The sequence below is a fragment of the Coregonus lavaretus genome (genome assembly GCF_964263955.1).
Source record: "Coregonus lavaretus genome assembly, chromosome: 7".
In the NCBI taxonomy this organism is placed as follows: domain Eukaryota; kingdom Metazoa; phylum Chordata; class Actinopteri; order Salmoniformes; family Salmonidae; genus Coregonus; species Coregonus lavaretus.
Window position 1 is genome coordinate 5254439 of NC_139994.1, and position 20573 is coordinate 5275011.

Here is a 20573-nt window from a genome sequence, read left to right on the forward strand (position 1 = left end):
AGGAAGTGCAGCTCAGTTTCCACCTCATTTTGTGGGAAGTGTGCACATAGCCTGTCTTCTCTTGAGAGCCAGGTCTGCCTACGGCGGCCTTTCTCAATAGCAAGGCTATGCTCACTGAGTCTGTACATAGTCTCTCTCTCTCACACTATCTCTCTCTCTCTCTCTCTCACTCACTCACTCACTCACAGGTTTGGCCTGTCTCAATCCACATTACATCTCTCCTGCTATCCAATCTGAAAGTCAGCAGAACATCAGGGTCACAGACCAATTTATACAGTCATTGTCACAGACAGTCAGTTATTTTCAAAGCAATACTTGGTGGGGGACATTTTGAGGCAAATGTCCCTCTCAAATGTCCCTCTCAAATGTCCCTCTCAACTGTCCCTCTCTGTGAAAAATTCAAATAGAAAAAGAAAACAGGCCATTTTAAGTACTTAATTTGCATCCGACTGCCATGCAGCTTTGACGGACTTCAATTGTATTTTTATGTCAGTATGGAGGAAGGTCGTTGACAGTCACCCCCTACAATCATCCACACACATGCACACCCAAGAGCTCCAATATACTGCTGCGTTTTTACTGATGTCAAGCACATCAATGTGTGAACATAGGACTTGTGGTATAGGGTGGGTGTTTCTCTGTGGGAATGAGTGCAGTTCATTATAACCATACAATAACAGGATGATGAATTTCCATACTATAGTGCCTGTCTGTCATGATAGGAGGTTTACAGACACAGAGAAGAAATGCTCACCTTTTAATCAGATCTAACTAGTGAAGATCACACAAGAAGTAACTAAGAGCGGTTGCAGAAAGGTGATGGAGGATATAACTCGGAACCTCAGAAACCTCAGAAAAAACACACATGTTCACACACAGCTGTCAAATGATTTCTCCAGGTCTCATTCTGTGCATGCTCACAATGGTTGTTAGGCTACACAGTAGGCTGCTGAATGTCAACAACATAGAGACAGGTAGGCCTAACTAGCCATAGACAACTTACAGGAATAGACTTTGCTCACAGGGCGTATTTGGGTAAAAACAATGGGAGCTTTTAGCATGAACAATTCAGATGCTTTTGAAAGCAAGCACAGAAATAAAATGGTTTGGGTCACATAGTCCTCCACTGTTGCTATTTTTGATCAGTATTTCAATGCATTATTAATTATTATGCAGCTCTCAACTTACTCAGAGCAACTCTACTCAGATATGTCCATGGATAGTCAACTCTTCCCAAGCAGGTGAAGGTCCCGTAGACTTATGGAAGGTTCAACTAGCAGCACACCCCAGAAGGGGGCGCCTTGTTTGTCCTCGTCATGCGTTTGTAGCCACTAGACGGTCTCGTTTCGATATGACGGGGCTCGCAGTTGGCAGGCTTGTGGCTGAGAATATGCTAAACGCCCTGTCATTGGCTGCTTCCGATTAAGCAGTGCGTTGGCATAGCAATTGATATAGCCTACAGCTGGAAGGTAGTGTTTGGTACACGAAGTGAGAGGGCTTAGAAAGTGAACGAAAACTTAATGTAGGGTCTCAAAAGGAGGGATAACGAGGTTGTTTATTTATTTTTATTTTTAAAGAGAGGTATCGACCAAAGCTAAAATATTAGACTGCCAAAATGCTTTGCCATGTTACCCGTACGGATTCGGTGGTTATGGAAGTGGAAGTTGATGCGAAGGCGAATGGTGAAGACTGTCTGAATAAGGTATGGATAGTGGATACTCATTTAATTCCACCCTTTTCAGGTTGTTGTTAATGTATATCTACAGTTGTGTCGAATTCCAGTCAATGTTGTCCTGCAAGTGCAATTTGCAGTGAAATGTTTAGATTGAAACCCAACACATGAGCGTGTGTGTTCGTTTGCGGAGATGATAAATCAAAATGTTGATGTACAGGCGAAGTTCAATGTTTAACGTTATTACTAGATTTTCTGTCGACAGCGTCAGTTCTCTAAATGGCATTGTCTGTCGCTATAGCCTACCCTACATTGTCACACACAGCAATACAAATGCGCTTCCTCTATCGTGCAACAATGTTGCTTTGGTCGAAAAGAAGTTGGTTACGTTTTCCGTGAAATAGCCCCCCAAACTCATGATTATGTTGGTGATTACCTAAATAGGTACTATTAAGGTGCTTTATGGGGGAATTGTTTACTGGTAGTATAGTCACGAGGAAAGGCTTTGTCAAGCCAAGGTTACTTCAGTTCATTTGGTTTCCCCGTGCATACTTGGCAAATTGGCAATGTTATTGGGTAGCTTCAATGGGGGTTCCCATTGTTTACTAGATCAACATTGAATATCCAATAGTTCCAAATTGCTGAAAAATCCGTTTTGAAAGAGTTAATAAATACTCTAACGCGTGTACAAAACTGCTGGTGTCAATGATGTAGTCATCAATCCAGGAAATAAAAGGAACCAATGTGAATTTAACAGAGGCTCTAATCGCGTTGTCTTCTACTGAGTTCTATACAGTCTAAGGCCCTATCTCTTATGCACAGCGCGTTGACATATCTTTTGACTGGAGTCATAATAGTTCTCACCGTCGGTCCCCTCTGGACGTAGGCTATCCTTGATGTTATGTAACTCCATTCCTTTCTTGCCGCTGTTGAGCTTTATTACCGCGGGAAAAAGATCCCAATGTATTTTCCATCAACCGCTCCCACTGCATATTGACGTGTACAAACCACAGAGTCAATGGCAAAGGCAAAAAATAGTAATAAAAAAAACATGGTCAACTCGGTCTCATGTTTTATTGAAGATGCTCTAAACGTCCAGGTCTAGGCCTTCACCAACTGTACATCAGTTGAGGTTTTACTTTGATAGAATGACTATTCATGGGATCTCTCCATGTAGCCTAAAAAACGTAATTCTTCTTCTATTCCAAAGGTGTGTAGGAAGTTGGGAATCATAGAGGTGGACTACTTTGGCCTGCAGTTCTCGGGCAGTAAAGGAGAGAACCTGTGGCTCAACCTGAGGAACAGAATCTGTCAGCAGATGGACAATCTGACTCCCTGCCGACTCCGGCTTCGGGTCAAGTTCTTTGTGGAACCACATCTCATACTCCAGGAACAGACGAGGTACGGATATTCTGTATAACACACACGCATACATATTTACCATCTTATTACAATAGTAATTCGCTACGATCCTTGCATCGTCTTGTTAGATGGGAAAAGAAAGCAAAAAAAAAATAATCTAGGGCACGTTACTCATTAAATATTCACATTACAACATAATCTCTGTAACTCAACCATCAACTGTTCACATCCCCTCTGACTCCAGTCATGTACTGTAGGAGGAGAAGCTGGGGAAAGCGAAACAACCAGATCATTCAGCACTGTACTGTATCCTGTGAAGTTAGTTGTGACTTCCTGATTAGGCTCTACAGTGGAGCGACCTACAGTAACCCCGCAGCACACAGGGTTACTACAGGTCATTGTGGAGCTAAGCCAGGAAATGTGATCTCTGTAGAGGCTCTGTTGCTGCTGTCCCTCTGCCTGCCTGATCCTGCCTGCAACATTTGTTGTTGTTTTGGTTGCTTTTTGCTGTCGGTTTCTTTTGTCTTTCGTTGACTTTCTCATTCAAGGAGAAGCGTCCTTGTTGAAACTTTAGTTATTGTGTGCGTTTCCCTTTTTTGTTTTTGTTTTGTCTTTTCGATTGGCTTTTTACAAAGTCTCAAAGGCATGTCTCACAGTTGTGAATTTGTTTAAATGCTAAAACATTTTTACTACAGACTCAGAAAATATGCATGAGTTAAAGAACTATAAAAGGCTGTTTTCTCATTTAATATGCTCACATAGCTCCGTGTTTTGGCAGCCTCATTTTTTAAATCGTTCTTCTTCTTTTCCACAAATAAACCAGAGAAGAAATTATCCCATCTTTTAAAAAAAAAACGTGTTGAAACTTCTTCTCTAGTGAATGGCCTGACACGCTGACTTCAGGCTGATAGATAACAGGACCTGTGGAGCCTCTTTCCGGTTTCTCTCCTCTAGCCCTTTAGAGGTCCTCTATGGAGAAGTCTCAATAGTCCTGACAAGCTTGATCCGGGCTGCATCCCAAATGGCACCCTATTCCCTATATAGTGCACTACTTTTGACCAGCGACCTATGGGCCCTTATCAAAAGCAGTGCACTATACATGGAATAGCGTGCCATTTGGGACACACAGATAATCTCAACTCAGCTTCTCTTTTGATGTTATTAATAGGGCGCTCTGATCTCAGTGTTAACCCTCCCTCCCTACCGCCTGCCCGTCGCAGAAAAACAGCTTTGCATGCAGTATTCACGTTAGTATCATCATATGTCTGTCTTTCCACAGCTGTGGGACAGATACTGTTATCATTAAAAGCTGATTCTAACCACAGTCAGTCTGTCTGCCAGGGGAGGCATCAGATAACATACTGTTAGAGGAGAGAAGTGTGTGGTGAGCAGAGCCCCTGAGCTTCTTAGCTCCTCTCTCTGTGTCTCTGTGTGTGTGTGGTTGGCCAGTAACTGTTCATTAAAAAGAGATCTATCCCTCATGGCCAGCAGCCTCCCTCCTCTGTCTGGACTCCAAGCACACACTACCGCTCTCTCTCCCTCTACTCCTGACTTGGCGAGCCGACAGACTAAACAGTCTGGCTCCCTTTTTGGTGTGTGTCTGTCTTTCAGGATGGACTGTGTGTGTGTGTGTGTGTGGGTGTGTGTGTGTTTAAAATTGGACAGTGTGCCTGTCAAGTTGGGGGGAGGAAAGCGGTAGATGAGGGTAAGGAAAAGGTACAGTGGCTTGCGAAAGTATTCACCCCCTTGGCTTTTTTCCTATTTTCTTGCCTTACAACCTGGAATTAAAATGGATTTTTTGGGGGTTTGTATTTTTATTTTTATTTTTTTATTTCACCTTTATTTAACCAGGTAAACCAGTTGAGAACAAGTTCTCATTTACAACTGCGACCTGGCCAAGATAAAGCAAAGCAGTGCGATAAAAACAACAACACAGAGTTACATATGGGGTAAAACAAAACAAAGTAAAAAATACAACAGAAATACATATAATATATACAGTGTGTGCAAATTTAGCAAGTTATGGAGGTAAGGCAATAAAATAGGCTATAGTGCAAAATAATTACAATTAGTATTAACACTGGAATGATAGATGTGCAAGAGATGATGTGCAAATAGAGATACTGGGGTACAAATGAGCAAAATAAATAACAATATAGGGATGAGGTAGTTGGGCGGGCTAGTATCATTTGATTTACACAACATGCCTACCACTTTGAAGATGCAAAATATTTTTTCTTGTGAAACAAACAAGAAATAAGACACAAAAAAACAGAACTTGAGCGTGATAACTATTCACCCCCCCAAAGTCAATACTTTGTAGAGCCACCTTTTGCAGCAATTACAGCTGCATGTCTCTTGGGTATGTCTCTATAAGCTTGGCACATCTAGCCACTAGGATTTTTGCCCATTCTTCAAGGCAAAACTGCTCCAGCTCCTTCAAGTTGGATGGGTTCCACTGGTGTACAGTAATATTTAAGTCATACCAGCAATCTAAAGCAACACTTGAGTGGTTTAAGGGGAAACATTTAAATGTCTTGGAATGGCCTAGTCAAAGCCCAGACCTCAATCCAATTGAGAATCTGTGGTATGACTTAAAGATTGCTGTACACCAGCGGAACCCATCCAACAGGTCATTGTCCTGCTGGAAGGTGAACCTCCATCCCAGTCTCAAATCTCTGGAAGACTGAAAAAGGTTTCCCTCAATAATTTCCCTGTATTTAGCTCCATCCATCATTCCTTCAATTCTGACCAGTTTCCCAGTCCCTGCCAATGAAAAACATCCCCACAGCATGATGCTGCAACCACCATGCTTCACTGTGGGGATGGTGTTCTCGGGGTGATGAGAGGTGTTGGGTTTGCGCCAGACATAGCGTTTTCCTTGATGGCCAAAAAGCTCAATTTTAGTCTCATCTGACCAGAGTACCTTCTTCCATATGTTTGGGGAGTCTCCCACATGCCTTTTGGCGAACACCAAACGTGTTTGCTTATTTTTTCTTTAAGCAATGGCTTTTTTCTGGCCACTCTTCCGTAAAGCCCAGCTCTGTGGAGTGTACGACTTAGTGGTCCTATGGACAGATACTCCAATCTCTGCTGTGACGCTTTGCAGCTCCTTCAGGGTTATCTTTGGTCTCTTTGTTGCCTCTCTGATTAATGCCCTCCTTGCCTGGTCCGTGAGTTTTGGTGGGCGGCCCTCTCTTGGCAGGTTTGTTGTGGTGCCATATTCTTTCAATTTTTTAATAATGGATTTAATGGTGCTCCGGGGATGTTCAAAGTTTCGGATATTTTTTTATAACCCAACCCTGATCTGTACTTCTCCACAACTTTGTCCCTGACCTGTTTGGAGAGCTCCTTGGTCTTCATGGTGCCGCTTGCTTAGTGGTGTTGCAGACTCTGGGGCCTTTCAGAACAGGTGTGTGTATATATACTGAGATCATGTGACAGATTGTAACACTTAGATTGCACACAGGTGTACTTTATTTAACTAATTATGTGACTTCTGAAGGTAATTGGTTGCACCAGATCTTATTTAGGGGCTTCATAGGAAAGGGGGTGAATACATTTGCACGCACCACTTTTCCGTTATTTTTTTATTTTATTTCACTTCACCAATTTGGACTATTTTGTGTATGTCCGTTACATGAAATCCAAATAAAAATCCATTTAAATTACAGGTTGTAATGCAACAAAATAGGAAAAATTCAAGGGGGATGAATACTTTTGCAAGGCACTGTGAGGGGGATTCACCCAGTTAGACTACTGCTGCCTCCCTCCGCCCGTCACCTAGTTAGACTACTGCTGCCTCCCTCCGCCCGTCACCTAGTTAGACTACTGCTGCCTCCCTCCGCCCGTCACACAGTTAGACTACTGCTGCCTCCCTCTGCCCGTCACCCAGTTAGACTACTGCTGCCTCCCTCCGCCCGTCACCTAGTTAGACTACTGCTGCCTCCCTCCGCCCGCCACCCAGTTAGACTACTGCTGCCTCCCTCTGCCCGTCACCCAGTTAGACTACTGCTGCCTCCCTCCGCCCGTCACCCAGTTAGACTACTGCTGCCTCCCTCCGCCCGTCACCCAGGTAGACTACTGCTGCCTCCCTCCGCCCGTCACCCAGTTAGACTACTGCTGCCTCCCTCTGCCCGTCACCCAGTTAGACTACTGCTGCCTCCCTCCGCCCGTCACCCAGTTAGACTACTGCTGCCTCCCTCTGCCTGTCACCTAGTTAGACTACTGCTGCCTCCCTCTGCCCGTCACCCAGTTAGACTACTGCTGCCTCCCTCTGCCTGTCACCTAGTTAGACTACTGCTGCCTCCCTCTGCCCATCACCCAGTTAGACTACTGCTGCCTCCCTCCGCCCGTCACCCAGTTAGACTACTGCTGCCTCCCTCCGCCCGTCACCCAGTTAGACTACTGCTGCCTCCCTCCGCCCGTCACCCAGTTAGACTACTGCTGCCTCCCTCCGCCCGTCACCTAGTTAGACTACTGCTGCCTCCCTCTGCCCGTCACCCAGTTAGACTACTGCTGCCTCCCTCTGCCTGTCACCTAGTTAGACTACTGCTGCCTCCCTCCGCCCGTCACCCAGTTAGACTACTGCTGCCTCCCTCCGCCCGTCACCCAGTTAGACTACTGCTGCCTCCCTCTGCCCGTCACCCAGTTAGACTACTGCTGCCTCCCTCTGCCTGTCACCTAGTTAGACTACTGCTGCCTCCCTCTGCCCGTCACCCAGTTAGACTACTGCTGCCTCCCTCTGCCTGTCACCTAGTTAGACTACTGCTGCCTCCCTCCGCCCGTCACCTAGTTAGACTACTGCTGCCTCCCTCCGCCCGTCACCCAGTTAGACTACTGCTGCCTCCCTCTGCCCGTCACCCAGTTAGACTACTGCTGCCTCCCTCCGCCCGTCACCTAGTTAGACTACTGCTGCCTCCCTCCGCCCGTCACCTAGTTAGACTACTGCTGCCTCCCTCTGCCTGTCACCCAGTTAGACTACTGCTGCCTCCCTCTGCCCGTCACCTAGTTAGACTACTGCTGCCTCTCTCCGCCCGTCACCTAGTTAGACTACTGCTGCCTCCCTCTGCCCGTCACCCAGTTAGACTACTGCTGCCTCCCTCCGCCCGTCACCTAGTTAGACTACTGCTGCCTCCCTCTGCCCGTCACCCAGTGAGACTACTGCTGCCTCTCTCCGCCCGTCACCCTTGCGGGGGTGCGTGCTACGCCACTGCTTATAAGTAATTTGTTTGTCAACGTTTTATTTTATTTGTTAGAAATAGCGCCCCTTGTGTGCACTTCCGGTAATGCCGTATGGTATGGTACAGAAACGGTATGACAGTATGAACATTTGGATAGAACCCAACCCTAGCAGTACACTCTCACAGTGAGAGCAGAACGTCTAAGTAAGTGGATGTGGAATGTGCGACTGTGTGTCCAACTCATGTTCCTCCATCTGTGCTCTGCATGTGCTCTAGTCTCTTCCTTATCCATCAGCTTGGTCTGACAGCTACAAGTGTTGCACAGTCAGTTGGTGCCTGAGAGAGAGACCCCAGCGAATAGTATACTGGTGAAGGACGCCTCACAGAAACAAATCTATACCAATGGAACATGCTTTGAAACTAATATCCACCAATGGAACTGAGTGTTCTTGGCAAGGCAAGTGACAGTACTGAATGGTGACCTGACCCAGAGGCCCAGGGGGATTTTCCAGAGTTATAGGCATGCTCATGCTTACCCTAACAGCTACACACACACACACTTACACACACACACAAGCCTGTGGGTAGTAACAAGTGCTGGAGAGAGTGTGAATTGTCTTTACTGGGTACAGACACACACACACACGTGGCGCTCAGAACGGTAGTACGTACGCACGCACATACTCCCGTATGCACATACATGCTACACAGCTGAGTGTGGGCCTCTTTCTCTCACCCTGTTACGTAGCATGTGGTCGACTCTGCACTCACAGAATAAAAAAGAAGCTGCTTAAATAAGCTTCAGCGCTTACCATTTACAGAATCATCACCAGATCCTGCTGCTATCCCATTGTTGTAGAATTGGGCCTTTGTTGTTGTTGTGTGTGTGTGCTTGCTAAAAGCAAGACCACTCTAGTAGAGGTCTGTGCGGGACTGATTTATTAATCCAGCTCGCACCTGCAGCTTTTCATCCTGCTCCCGCGCACACCTGCTGGCTTTCTGTCCGACTCCCACCTGCTACCGCAAGAACCGGTCCCAAACCCAACCGCAGTCACACAATGTTATTTTAGGCTACACTCTACACTCTAGCACTCTAAACTCTACACTCTAAACTCTACACTCTACACTCTACACTCTACACTCTACACTCTAGCACTCTAGCACTCTAAACTCTACACTCTACACTCTACACTCTACACTCTACACTCTACACTCTAAACTCTAAACTCTAAACTCTAAACTCTAAACTCTAAACTCTACACTCTACACTCTACACTCTACACTCTACACTCTACACTCTACACTCTACACTCTACACTCTAAACTCTACACTCTACACTCTACACTCTACACTCTAGCACATACTCATGTTATTATAATAATATTTATTTCGCCCGCTGTAGCGCTTAAACCATTTAACACGAAACCAACTTTAAAACGTACATACAGCCCCATCTTAGATTGCTTGAGTTTTTGAACTACAACAAAGACACATCTCCATAGATGGTCCATGTATGTTATGACATAGCACAGGTGGGGGTCCTTTCCTCTTTTGTTCTCTTATTGCTCCTCGATTGTTCCTCAAGCAAGGGATGACATCACGGATTCCCATCAGACCAACTCCTTGAGGTTTGCAGTTGTCTAATAAACAGTATTTTGCACGACAGTTATTTTTTACCCTTTAGTGTGTGTACTGTACTGTATTTGGATATCACTTTTCAATAGTCAAAGTTAAAAAAATCGCTGGAGGACGTCTTTAAAATGATCTCCAATGCATTTCACACACACACACACACACACACTCCCACATTTGTAAAGCTTTCCATAAATACACACACAGGCCTCTGGTCTGTAGCACAGGCTCAATTGGGTCTGATTTCTGCGGTTCCTCTGTCCTCCGAACATCAAATAAACCCCCATCCTAATCCTGTAGCTTTGAGATCCCAGCATCTCTCTACGCCGCTCCGTCTGGGTAGCTTTTTAAACACCCGGTCTGTCTGCCTAATGCATCCGACTGCCTGGCAGTGGGAGCCTAATGCATCCGACTGCCTGGCAGTGGGAGAGATGTTTTCTCTACTCCCATCCCCCGTCTAGTTTTGGGGATGGGAATCTAATGTTCACACCCAGACTGACACTGTCTCTGACCATGGTTGGAGTTGAGGCAGTCTTGTGGGGTGTGTGTGTGTGTGTGTGTGTGTGTGTGTGTGTGTGTGTGCGCACTGACCAGATCTGTGCAGTTTCATAGAGCTACATCTGCAGTTCTGAACTCTCAGTGAAGTAGTAGATTTAATATTTGTTTTAAAAGCTGTTTGCTCAAACAACAAACATCACCCTCTTTATGAAACTTCCTGATAAATCCATCCGTTGGTTTGGAGTTGTCATGTCTGATTGGGTGAGAGCAAAGCAGGGATTGAGTTGGGGCCCCATAGAAATAGAATGACTAGAATATCAGCACTGTTCTAGTTTTAATTCTATGGTTAGAACATGACCCCCCTCAATGAATGTGTACTGTCTGCGTCATTATCCCTCACTAGCCCAGAGGTAGTGCTGTCTGTGCCGTGCTGGTCTACATCTTTTCCACTCCTTGTTGTTTAGCATTCAGATCAGGCCAACGGTTGGTCGGGGGGTTAGCAATCCACAGAGAGCACAGCACAACCATTAACATAGACCATCTGCCATGAATGAGAAAATAATGAGAATTTACCAGTCAAATTGCTAGGGGTAGTCCCTTTTGACTGGTAAATTCTGTAAATACTGGGTTCAAAATGGAAGGACATTCTGGCTGGTTTTTGAATGGCAGCAGCATTAATGCGTTCTTGGGGTTGCGTGGCATTGCTTCTCGGACTCAGTTAATTGTCCTTCGATCAGAGTCTAGTTGATTTGATTTGTTACTATATCTATACTGAACACAAATATAAACGCAACATGTAAAGTGTTGGTCCCATGTTTCATGAACAAAAAGCTTATTTCGCACAAATGTGTTTACATTCCTGTTAGTGAGCATTTCTCCTTCGCCAAGATAATCCATCCACTTGACAGGTGTGGCATATCAAGAAGCTGATTAAACAGCATGATCAGGTGCACCTTGTGCTGGGGACATAAGGCCACTCTAAAATGTTCAGTTTAGTCACACAACACAATGCCACAGTTGTCTCAAGTTTTGAGGGAGCGTGCAATTGGCATGCTGACTGCAGGAATGTCCACCAGAGCCTCCTCCAATGTCGTTTTTTGAGAATTTGGCAGTACGTCCAACTGGCCTCACAACCGCAGACCCTGTGTATGGCGTCGTGTGGGCGAGCGGTTTGCTGATGTCAACGTTGCCCCATGGTGGCGGCTGGGTTATGGTATGGGCAGGCATAAGCTACGGACAATGAACACAATTGCATTTTATTGACGGCAATTTGAATGCACATTGTCGTGCCATTCATCCGCCGCCGCCTCATGTTTCAGCATGATAATGCACTGCCCCATGTCGCAAGGATCTATACACCATTCCTGGAAGCTGAACATTGTCCAGTTCTTCCATGGCCTGCATACTCACCAGACATGTCACCCATTGAGCATGTTTGGGATGTTCTGGATCAACGTGTACGACAGCGTGTTCCAGTTCCCGCCAATATCCAGCAACTTCACACAGCCATTGACGAGGAGTGGGACAACCTTCCACAGGCCACAATCAACAGCCTGATCAACTTTATGTGAAGGAGATGTGTTTGCGCTGCATGAGGCAAATGGTGGTCACACCAGATACTGACTGGTTTTCTGATCTGTGTCCAACAGATGCATATCTTTATTCCCAGTCATGTGAAATCCATAGATTAGGGCCTATTGAATTGATTTCAATTGACTGATTTCCTTATATGAAATGTAACTCAGTAACATTTTTGAAATTGTTGCTTTTATTTTGGTTCAGTATATCTACCGCCCATATTAATTGCCTGTGAATTTAGTTAGCCTATTGAGAGAGGAAAGTTTGAGACTGTTTGTCAGTTTAATTTGGGTGCAAATGCAGAAGTCACAAATGTTTTTGTGCTTTGATATCCTCACCCTAATCCCCCTAGGAGAGCAGTTCGTATTATTGAGACCTGCCAACTCCAGATGTCTTTGCCAAGAGTGTCTCTGTCTTTACACGTCTGCAGGAGCAGAACCTTCTAGATATTTTCACAACAACAAGGCTGATGGATGTTTTTCACTGAATTGAAGGCCATTGGTGTTAGCATTACAGCCAGTTGGTTTAGTTTAGGATACGAGATGGTTTCCACAGTCAGTCCCTGTCCTTTTCCCAAACTTTTTTTGAACCTGCCTTAAGGTCTCTGAACTCGAAGTAGCAGTCCCTCATATATCTGGTTTGAACCCATAGCATTAGTTCCCGGCCAGGAAGGATGTCTGTGGCTGCCTCTGCGCTGTGTGTGACCTTTGCCCAAGGTGCCTCAGACATTTAAAAAATATATATGTATGCCCTTCTGCAATCCGTTATTACGGAACACTCCATTGTACAATCTGTTATTTTCCCTTAACCAGAGGACGTTTAGCTTACAAAAACAACTTACTTGTTTGCCTCAAAATGCAACTCGTTGGTTTCAGGAATTCACTTGGCGTGGGAAAAATATTTATCTTATTTAGTGTTTTGTCCCTCCTTTCCATTGCTTAAACTAGCTGATTAACAGCCTTGTGTTGCAGTGTAAATTGTGACGTTTTCATTGAGAGACAGTGAGTAAAACTGGTCCATGGAATGGGGTTACTAGAGTTCGTTGACTGGGAGTGACCTCTAGCACCACAGCTCTGAGCTGTGTTATTTGTTACTCCAACAAACCACATTGTTTAGAGCCTGGCCCTGTGAGCTCTGAAACAGACACTTCTTATTGGCTGATGCGGTGCAGTCCCTAGGCAGAGGTTTCTGGTTTCATTTCACTTTTTGTTCTTCTGGAAACTGAGAGCTCTTTGACGTTCTGATGTGTTCTCTGTTGCTACTGAGAGGAGAAGTCCAGTTGAAACAATTGTTTTACAGGCCTGGATGGTTAGAAACACAAAGGGGAAAGAGTTTCACCAAATTGTCCTATTGGCTAATTTGTTTTTGGCTATTTTTGAGAACTTGTGTTTACTCTTATTTTAGCTTAAGTAAGAAAAAGTACAGACGTGAAGAGAGGAGTGCATGTGAAATGCACTATATAGCCTATTTGCTGAAATCTTTTAGAACTTTGACAACATCTCAAATCAAATCGAATAAAATTGTATTTGTCACATGCGCCGAATACAAAAGGTGTAGACATTATAGTGAAATGCTTACTTACAAGCCCTTAAGCAAAATTGCAGTTTTAAGAAAGTCCAGGATCCAGTTGCAGAGGGAGGTGTTAAGCCCCAGGCTCCTTAGCTTAGTGATGAGCTTTGAGGGCACTATGGTGTTGAACTCTGAGCTGTAGTCAATGAACAGCATTCTCACATAGGTGTTCCTTTTGTCCAGGTGTGAAAGGGATCTGTTGGGGGCGTTATGCAAATTAGAGTGGGTCTAGGGTTTCTGGGATAATGGTGTTGATGTGAGCCATGACCAGCCTTTCAAAGCACTTCATGGCTACAGACGTGAGTGCTATGGGTCGGTAGTCATTTAGGCAGGTTACCTTAGTCCCTGTGCCCAAGAACACTATGGTGGTCTGCTTGAAACATGTTGGTATTACAGACTCAGACAGGGAGAGGTTGAAAATGTCAGTGAAGACACTTGCCAGTTGGTCAGCGTATGCTCGGAGTACACGTCCTGGTAATCCGTCTGGCCTTGTGAATGTTGACCTTTTACTCACATCGGCTACGGAGAGCGTGATCACACAGTCGTCCGGAACAGCTGATGCTCTCATGCATGTTTCAGTGTTACTTGCCTCGAAGCGAGCATAGAAGTAATTTAGCTCGTCTGGTAGGCTCGTGACACTGGGCAGCTCGCGGCTGTGTTTCCCTTTGTAGTCTGTAATAGTTTTCAAGCCCTGCCACATCCGACGAGTGTCGGAGCCGGTGTAGTACGATTCAATCTTAGTCCTTTATTGACTCTTTGCCTGTTTGATGGTTCATCGGAGGGCATAGCGGGATTTCTTACAAGCGTCCGGGTTAGAGTCCCGCTCTTTGAAAGCGGCAGCTCTACCCTTTAGCTCAGTGCAGATGTTGCCTGTAATCCATGGCTTCTGGTTGGTGTATGTACGTACAGCCAGTGACTGATGTTGTGTACTCCTCAATGCCATCGGAAGAATCCCAGAACATATTCCAGTCTGTGCTAGCAAAACAGTCCTGTAGCTTAGCATCTGCTTCATCTGACCACTTCTTTATTAACCGAGTCACTGGTGCTTCCTGTTTTAGTTTTTGCTTGTAAGCAGGAATCAGGAGGATGGAATTGTGGTCAGATTTGCCAAATGGAGGGCGAGGGAGAGCTTTGTATGTGTCTCTGTGTGTGGAGTAAAGGTGGTCTAGAGTTTTTTTTTTCCCCCTCTGGTTGCACATTTAACATGCTGGTAGAATGAGGTAAAACGGATTTAAGTTTCCCTGCATTAAAGTCCCCGGCCACTAGGAGTGCCTCCTCTGGATGAGCGTTTTCCTGTTTGCTTATGGCCGTATACAGTTCATTGAGTGCGGTCTTAGTGCCAGCATCGGTTTGTGGTGGTAAATAGACAGCTACGAAGAATATAGATGAAAACTCTTGGTAGATAGTGTGGTCTACAGCTTATCATGAGCTACTCTACCTCAGGCAAACAAAACCTTGAGACTTCCTTAGATATCGTGCACCAGCTGTTGTTTACAAATATACATAGACCGCCACCCCTTGTCTTACCAGAGGCCACTGTTCTATCCTGCCGATACAGTGTATAACCCACCAGCTGTATGTTATTCATGTCTTCGTTCAGCCACGACTCTGTGAAACATAAGATATTACCGTTTTTAATGTCCCGTTGGTAGGATATTCGTGCTTGTAGTTCGTCCACTTTCTTAGCAAGCGATTGTAAATTGGCCAATAGTATCGATGGCAAAGGCAGATGAGCCACTCGTCACCGGCTCCTTACCAAGCACCCCGATCTCCTTCCGCGATATCTCCTTTTCCTTTCTACTGCGAATGATGGGGATGAGGTCCCTGTCAGGTGTCTGGAGCAAATCCCTCTCGTCCGACTCACTACAGTTTTTTTTATTAGTCCAGTTCAAGGTGAGAAATCGCTGTTCTGATGTCCAGTAGCTCTTTTCAGTCATAAGAGACGGTAGCAGAAACATTATGTACAAAATAAGCTCTATAAAACACAGTTAAAATATGTCACTAATAAACTCATAGCTCAAGTGCACTAAACCCTCTACCTTCTTCCTCCTTCTCCCCCTCTCCATCTTCCGTCTGCTGTCACACATAGGGAGCAATGAACCATATCGTCCCCCCAATTCTACGGTGCACTTTAATTGAATTATTGCAGCTATGCAATCAAGTGTTTAACATTCCAGCAGGAGAACAGATGAGTTGTGTTGGAGCCCCCACTGTCATCCATTGCGCGTGTGTGTGTGTGTGTGTGTGTGTGTGTGAACAGTAAATGTACCGTGCTGTCCACTGGTCTGAGAGCAGGTGTTCCGTTACCCCTTTCTCTTTCCCCTTCATCAAGATGACAGTAATGAAAGCCTTAAGAGGCTGTGTTCATCCCAGTTGTTCTATTTAAACTGGCCCAGCAGACTGTTGTCAGTCTGGGCACCTCTGGAGTTAATGTTAGAACCTTGAGCCTGTACCTGTCACGATCCTGCACAGAGGACAGTCAGACCAGCTTACACCCCCTCCTCATCACCGCCCTCTACAGTTCACATCAAAGCATGGTGGATGAGGGGAGACCTCTGCCCTGCTGCCCTGGTTGTCTACCTCCATAACGGGGTGCTGCTTCCAGAGCCTCCCTCCCTGTCCCTGCTCTCCCAGTGGGGTATGCTATAGGGCCTGACGGGTGCAGACTCTAGGCTCCCCTGAGAGTTGAGCTCACACACGTCCAGGAGCCAGGCTCAGGAAACGCCTGCTACCAACCCCTCCTCTGATCCCCCCCCCCCCCCCCCCCCCCCTCTTCCCACAGGGTCGACAGAGATCGGCTGGGCAGCCTTGAGTCAGCAGACCCACAGACAGTTGTGAGGTCAAACAAGGATATATGAGAAATCCATGTGTGCTTCAACAACTAGGAAGAGACAAGAAAAACCATGGGGGGAGTTTTCTCCCATATTTCTTACTCCTTCTAAATCCATGAAGGGAAGTAGACAAGTGCACACGAGGGGCTGCATGGTAGAAAACTGGGATGCAATGTTACTGTGCACTTTGTACAGGCTACACTGTTATGCGGTAAAGCAGGGACAGATGAGAAATCCAACCAGAGAGGAGGAAGGAAAGCGTTCAAACGCTATTTGACTTGCTGTACATGCTAGACTAGATTTGTGTGACTGTTTCCTGTACATTACCCCATGTATACATTGTCCTTAACAACAATACCTACCTAGTATTGAACTTCTTAGTACGAGGGTTGTTCCAGATACTGTATACACCCAAACATGGTCGTTTACCCCATGTTCTGAGCCCAGATGAAACCCAGTATTAGAGAGGGGGGAGTATAAAAGAGGGGGACTGCATGGGGAAGAGCTACAGGAGAAGTGTTCCTTTTCAATTTGAGCAGCTGTGTGTTTCCAAGATTAGTCACGTAAGGCTGAGCTGGCAGCACTAGTTCCAGGCAGGGCCGTGACCGATAGTAACCCCCAGGTAGTCAGAGCCCTTTGTTTCCAACCAGCCAGGTAGCAGCCTACTGGTCACATGAGTCCTGCTGCTGGGCCTAGCGCAAAAGGCAAACAGACGGCTGTGTGCTGTTTAGAGCCCGACCGGTAAATCGGTTGACCGATATTATCGGTGATATTAGCCTTTCACAGAAATATTTGTATCAGTCTTTATTCCACAGATAAAGTGCCATTTATTATATACTGTACATAGAATGAACAAATACGTCTGCTAATTTTTATACATTTTCAATGGTTGCCTGAATAGGGCGCTCTACGAGCTGCTCATTGAACATCATTCAGCCCGTAAGTCACGACGTGAGAGTGGGCATGGTGGTTTGACGGTGAGTAGCTTGCCAGCGACAGCGTATTTGAATACGTAAATAATTAAAAATACACTTCACCAAGCAAGCAGCCCTGTCCTCATCACATCCTCACTTAGTTAACGTTAGCTGGCTAGTTAGGCTCTATCTAGCCAGCAAGGTAGTTAGCCTAGCTAGCTAGCAATCTGTGCTACTTATGTGCGAACACTGGACTGGCATGAACGCATTCAGTCATCAGTGCAGGGTTGGCAGGAAGAGACCAAGCAGAGAGTTGACAGTAAATCTCACTGTCACACGTTCTTACACAGTGGGAGTTCTATGTTCCATAACTTTGTGTTAGGGATGTTGCATAGTTGTGTGTTATTCATTTGTACAGATGTGCTTGGTAGTGGTATACCAAGTTACGTTATGTTATGAGGTTATATTATGTGTGAGGAAAACAAGGGAGTCTGGTCTCGTTTGATCCAGTTGACTGGATCCGGTCTGAGGAGGGGAGGGAGAGAGGAGGAGGGAGAGAGGAGGAGGGAGAGAGGAGGAGGAGGGAGAGAGGGGAGGAGAGGGGGAGGTGAGGGGGAGAGGTTGCCTGACCGGTTTGTGCTGGTTTTCAGTTCCAGTTGCAGGTCTGAAACTTCAGCCTCCTTTTTGATGGGAGAGAATGAGTCGATTTCGCTGCTTCATTGTCTCATATTACTAGTTATTGTTTAACTGACCATACACTTTCACAGTCCAGGTCAGAATAATATTATTGCTATCTCAGTTTTGTGTTAACAGCCTCACTGGACAGTGACTTGAAAAATAAGTGTCATCATCACATCATAGCCAAGATAAGGTCGTCCTGAACTTTAACTTATTCACGACATCTCAGGAACTAATAATAAAAAAGAAGTTGTTCTGAGCTTTCGGTGAAAAGAATGTAAAAGCCTCCGTGCCTCTGATTTGTACTGGCCCAGTGTTCTGCACGCAGACATACAAAACATTCCTTATTCTTTGTCTATGATTCTTTCCCGTAGCCTACTACCCCTCCACGTTGAACTCGGCACAATAACAAGTGTTCAGCAACAACAGGGGAGGTCCCTTACCTCACTAAAAACAAGATTACAGCGTTGCGTCGTCATTACATTGATTTAGCCGTGTCGTTGTGTGGCCTTGTGTTTTGGTATTTAACGGGACATAAAAAAATATATAATAATGAGAGACCCAACCTCTAACCTCCACCTGCTCTGTGTATAACCCAACCTCTATAACCTCCACCTGCTCTGTGTATAACCCAACCTCTATAACCTCCACCTGCTCTGTGTGTAACCCAACCTCTATAACCTCCACCTGCTCTGTGTGTAACCCAACCTCTATAACCTCCACCTGCTCTGTGTGTAACCCAACCTCTATAACCTCCACCTGCTCTGTGTGTAACCCAACCTCTATAACCTCCACCTGCTCTGTGTGTAACCCAACCTCTATAACCTCCACCTGCTCTGTGTGTAACCCAACCTCTATAACCTCCACCTGGTGTGTAACCCAACCTCTATAACCTCCACCTGCTCTGTGTGTAACCCAACCTCTATAACCTCCACCTGCTCTGTGTGTAACCCAACCTCTATAACCTCCACCTGCTCTGTGTATAACCCAACCTCTATAACCTCCACCTGCTCTGTGTGTAACCCAACCTCTATAACCTCCACCTGCTCTGTGTGTAACCCAACCTCTATAACCTCCACCTGCTCTGTGTGTAACCCAACCTCTATAACCTCCACCTGCTCTGTGTGTAACCCAACCTCTATAACCTCCACCTGCTCTGTGTATTTTTTTTTTTTTTTTTTTTTTTTTTTTTTGTCATTTAGCAGACGCTCTTATCCAGAGCGACTTACAGGAGCAATTAGGGTTAAGTGCCTTGCTCAAGGGCACATCGACAGATTTTTCACCTAGTCGGCTCGGGGATTAGAACCAGCAACCTTTCGGTTACTGGCACAACGCTCTTACCCACTAAGCTACCTGCCGCCCTATAACCCAACCTCTATAACCTCCACCTGCTCTGTGTATAACCCAACCTCTAACCTCCACCTGCTCTGTGTGTAACCCAACCTCTATAACCTCCACCTGCTCTGTGTATAACCCAACCTCTATAACCTCCACCTGCTCTGTGTATAACCCAACCTCTATAACCTCCACCTGCTCTGTGTATAACCCAACCTCTATAACCTCCACCTGCTCTGTGTATAACCCAACCTCTATAACCTCCACCTGCTCTGTGTGTAACCCAACCTCTATAACCTCCACCTGCTCTGTGTGTAACCCAACCTCTATAACCTCCACCTGCTCTGTGTATAACCCAACCTCTATAACCTCCACCTGCTCTGTGTGTAACCCAACCTCTATAACCTCCACCTGCTCTGTGTATAACCCAACCTCTATAACCTCCACCTGCTCTGTGTGTAACCCAACCTCTATAACCTCCACCTGCTCTGTGTGTAACCCAACCTCTATAACCTCCACCTGCTCTGTGTGTAACCCAACCTCTATAACCTCCACCTGCTCTGTGTATAACCCAACCTCTAACCTCCACCTGCTCTGTGTATAACCCAACCTCTATAACCTCCACCTGCTCTGTGTATAACCCAACCTCTATAACCTCCACCTGCTCTGTGTATAACCCAACCTCTAACCTCCACCTGCTCTATTCAGTGTACAACACTCTCCATCTCTGATCTACCATTAATCACCTGTTTTGGTTCCAGTCCCTGTGTACCTCCCCCTCCCCAATCATCACCTGTTTGGTTCCAGGCCCTGTGTAACTCCCCCTCCCCAATCATCACCTGTTTGGTTCTGGCCCTGTGTAACTCCCCCTCCCCAATCATCACCTGTTTGGTTCCAGTCCCTGTGTACCTCCCCCTCCCCAATCATCACCTGTTTGGTTCCAGTCCCTGAGTACCTCCCCCTCCCCAATCATCACCTTTTGGTTCCAGGCCCTGTGTAACTCCCATCTCCAATCATCACCTATTGCAGGTAATGTCTAACATTTGCTCCCTCTCTCTTCCCTCCACCAGACATGTGTTCTTCATGCAGGTCAAGGAGGACCTCCACAGCGGCCACCTGAGGATGTGTTCAGAGCAGGCTGAGGAGCTGAGTGCCCTGCTGGCCCAGGCCGAGTTCGGAGACTACAACCAGAACACTGCCAAGTACTGGTACTCTGAGCTGTGTGGCAGTGAACCCTGCCCGGCAACAGTGAACGGGTAAGGGCAGGGGACACCTGGGGGATACTTTAGACAAAGGGTCTCTACTGGACACAGACATGAA

At 45.9% G+C, this 20573-nt stretch overlaps 1 protein-coding gene across 2 annotated transcripts in view; it reads left to right on the plus strand.

Moving 5' to 3' along the window:
- Positions 1 to 1451: 1451 nt before the first annotated feature.
- The window catches only part of LOC311132226 (E3 ubiquitin-protein ligase MYLIP-A-like), a 34157-nt gene continuing 15035 nt past the window's right edge, over positions 1452 to 20573 (plus strand). For both annotated transcript variants that reach the window (XR_014613503.1, XM_084165451.1), the window contains exons 1-3: positions 1452 to 1702; positions 2883 to 3073; positions 20324 to 20509. Coding sequence is in view for 1 of the 2 variants with exons in the window: in XM_084165451.1 (XP_084021577.1) it covers positions 1616 to 1702; positions 2883 to 3073; positions 20324 to 20509 (464 nt within the window). In the remaining variant the exon portion in view is untranslated. The remainder of the gene's footprint in view (positions 1703 to 2882; positions 3074 to 20323; positions 20510 to 20573) is intronic.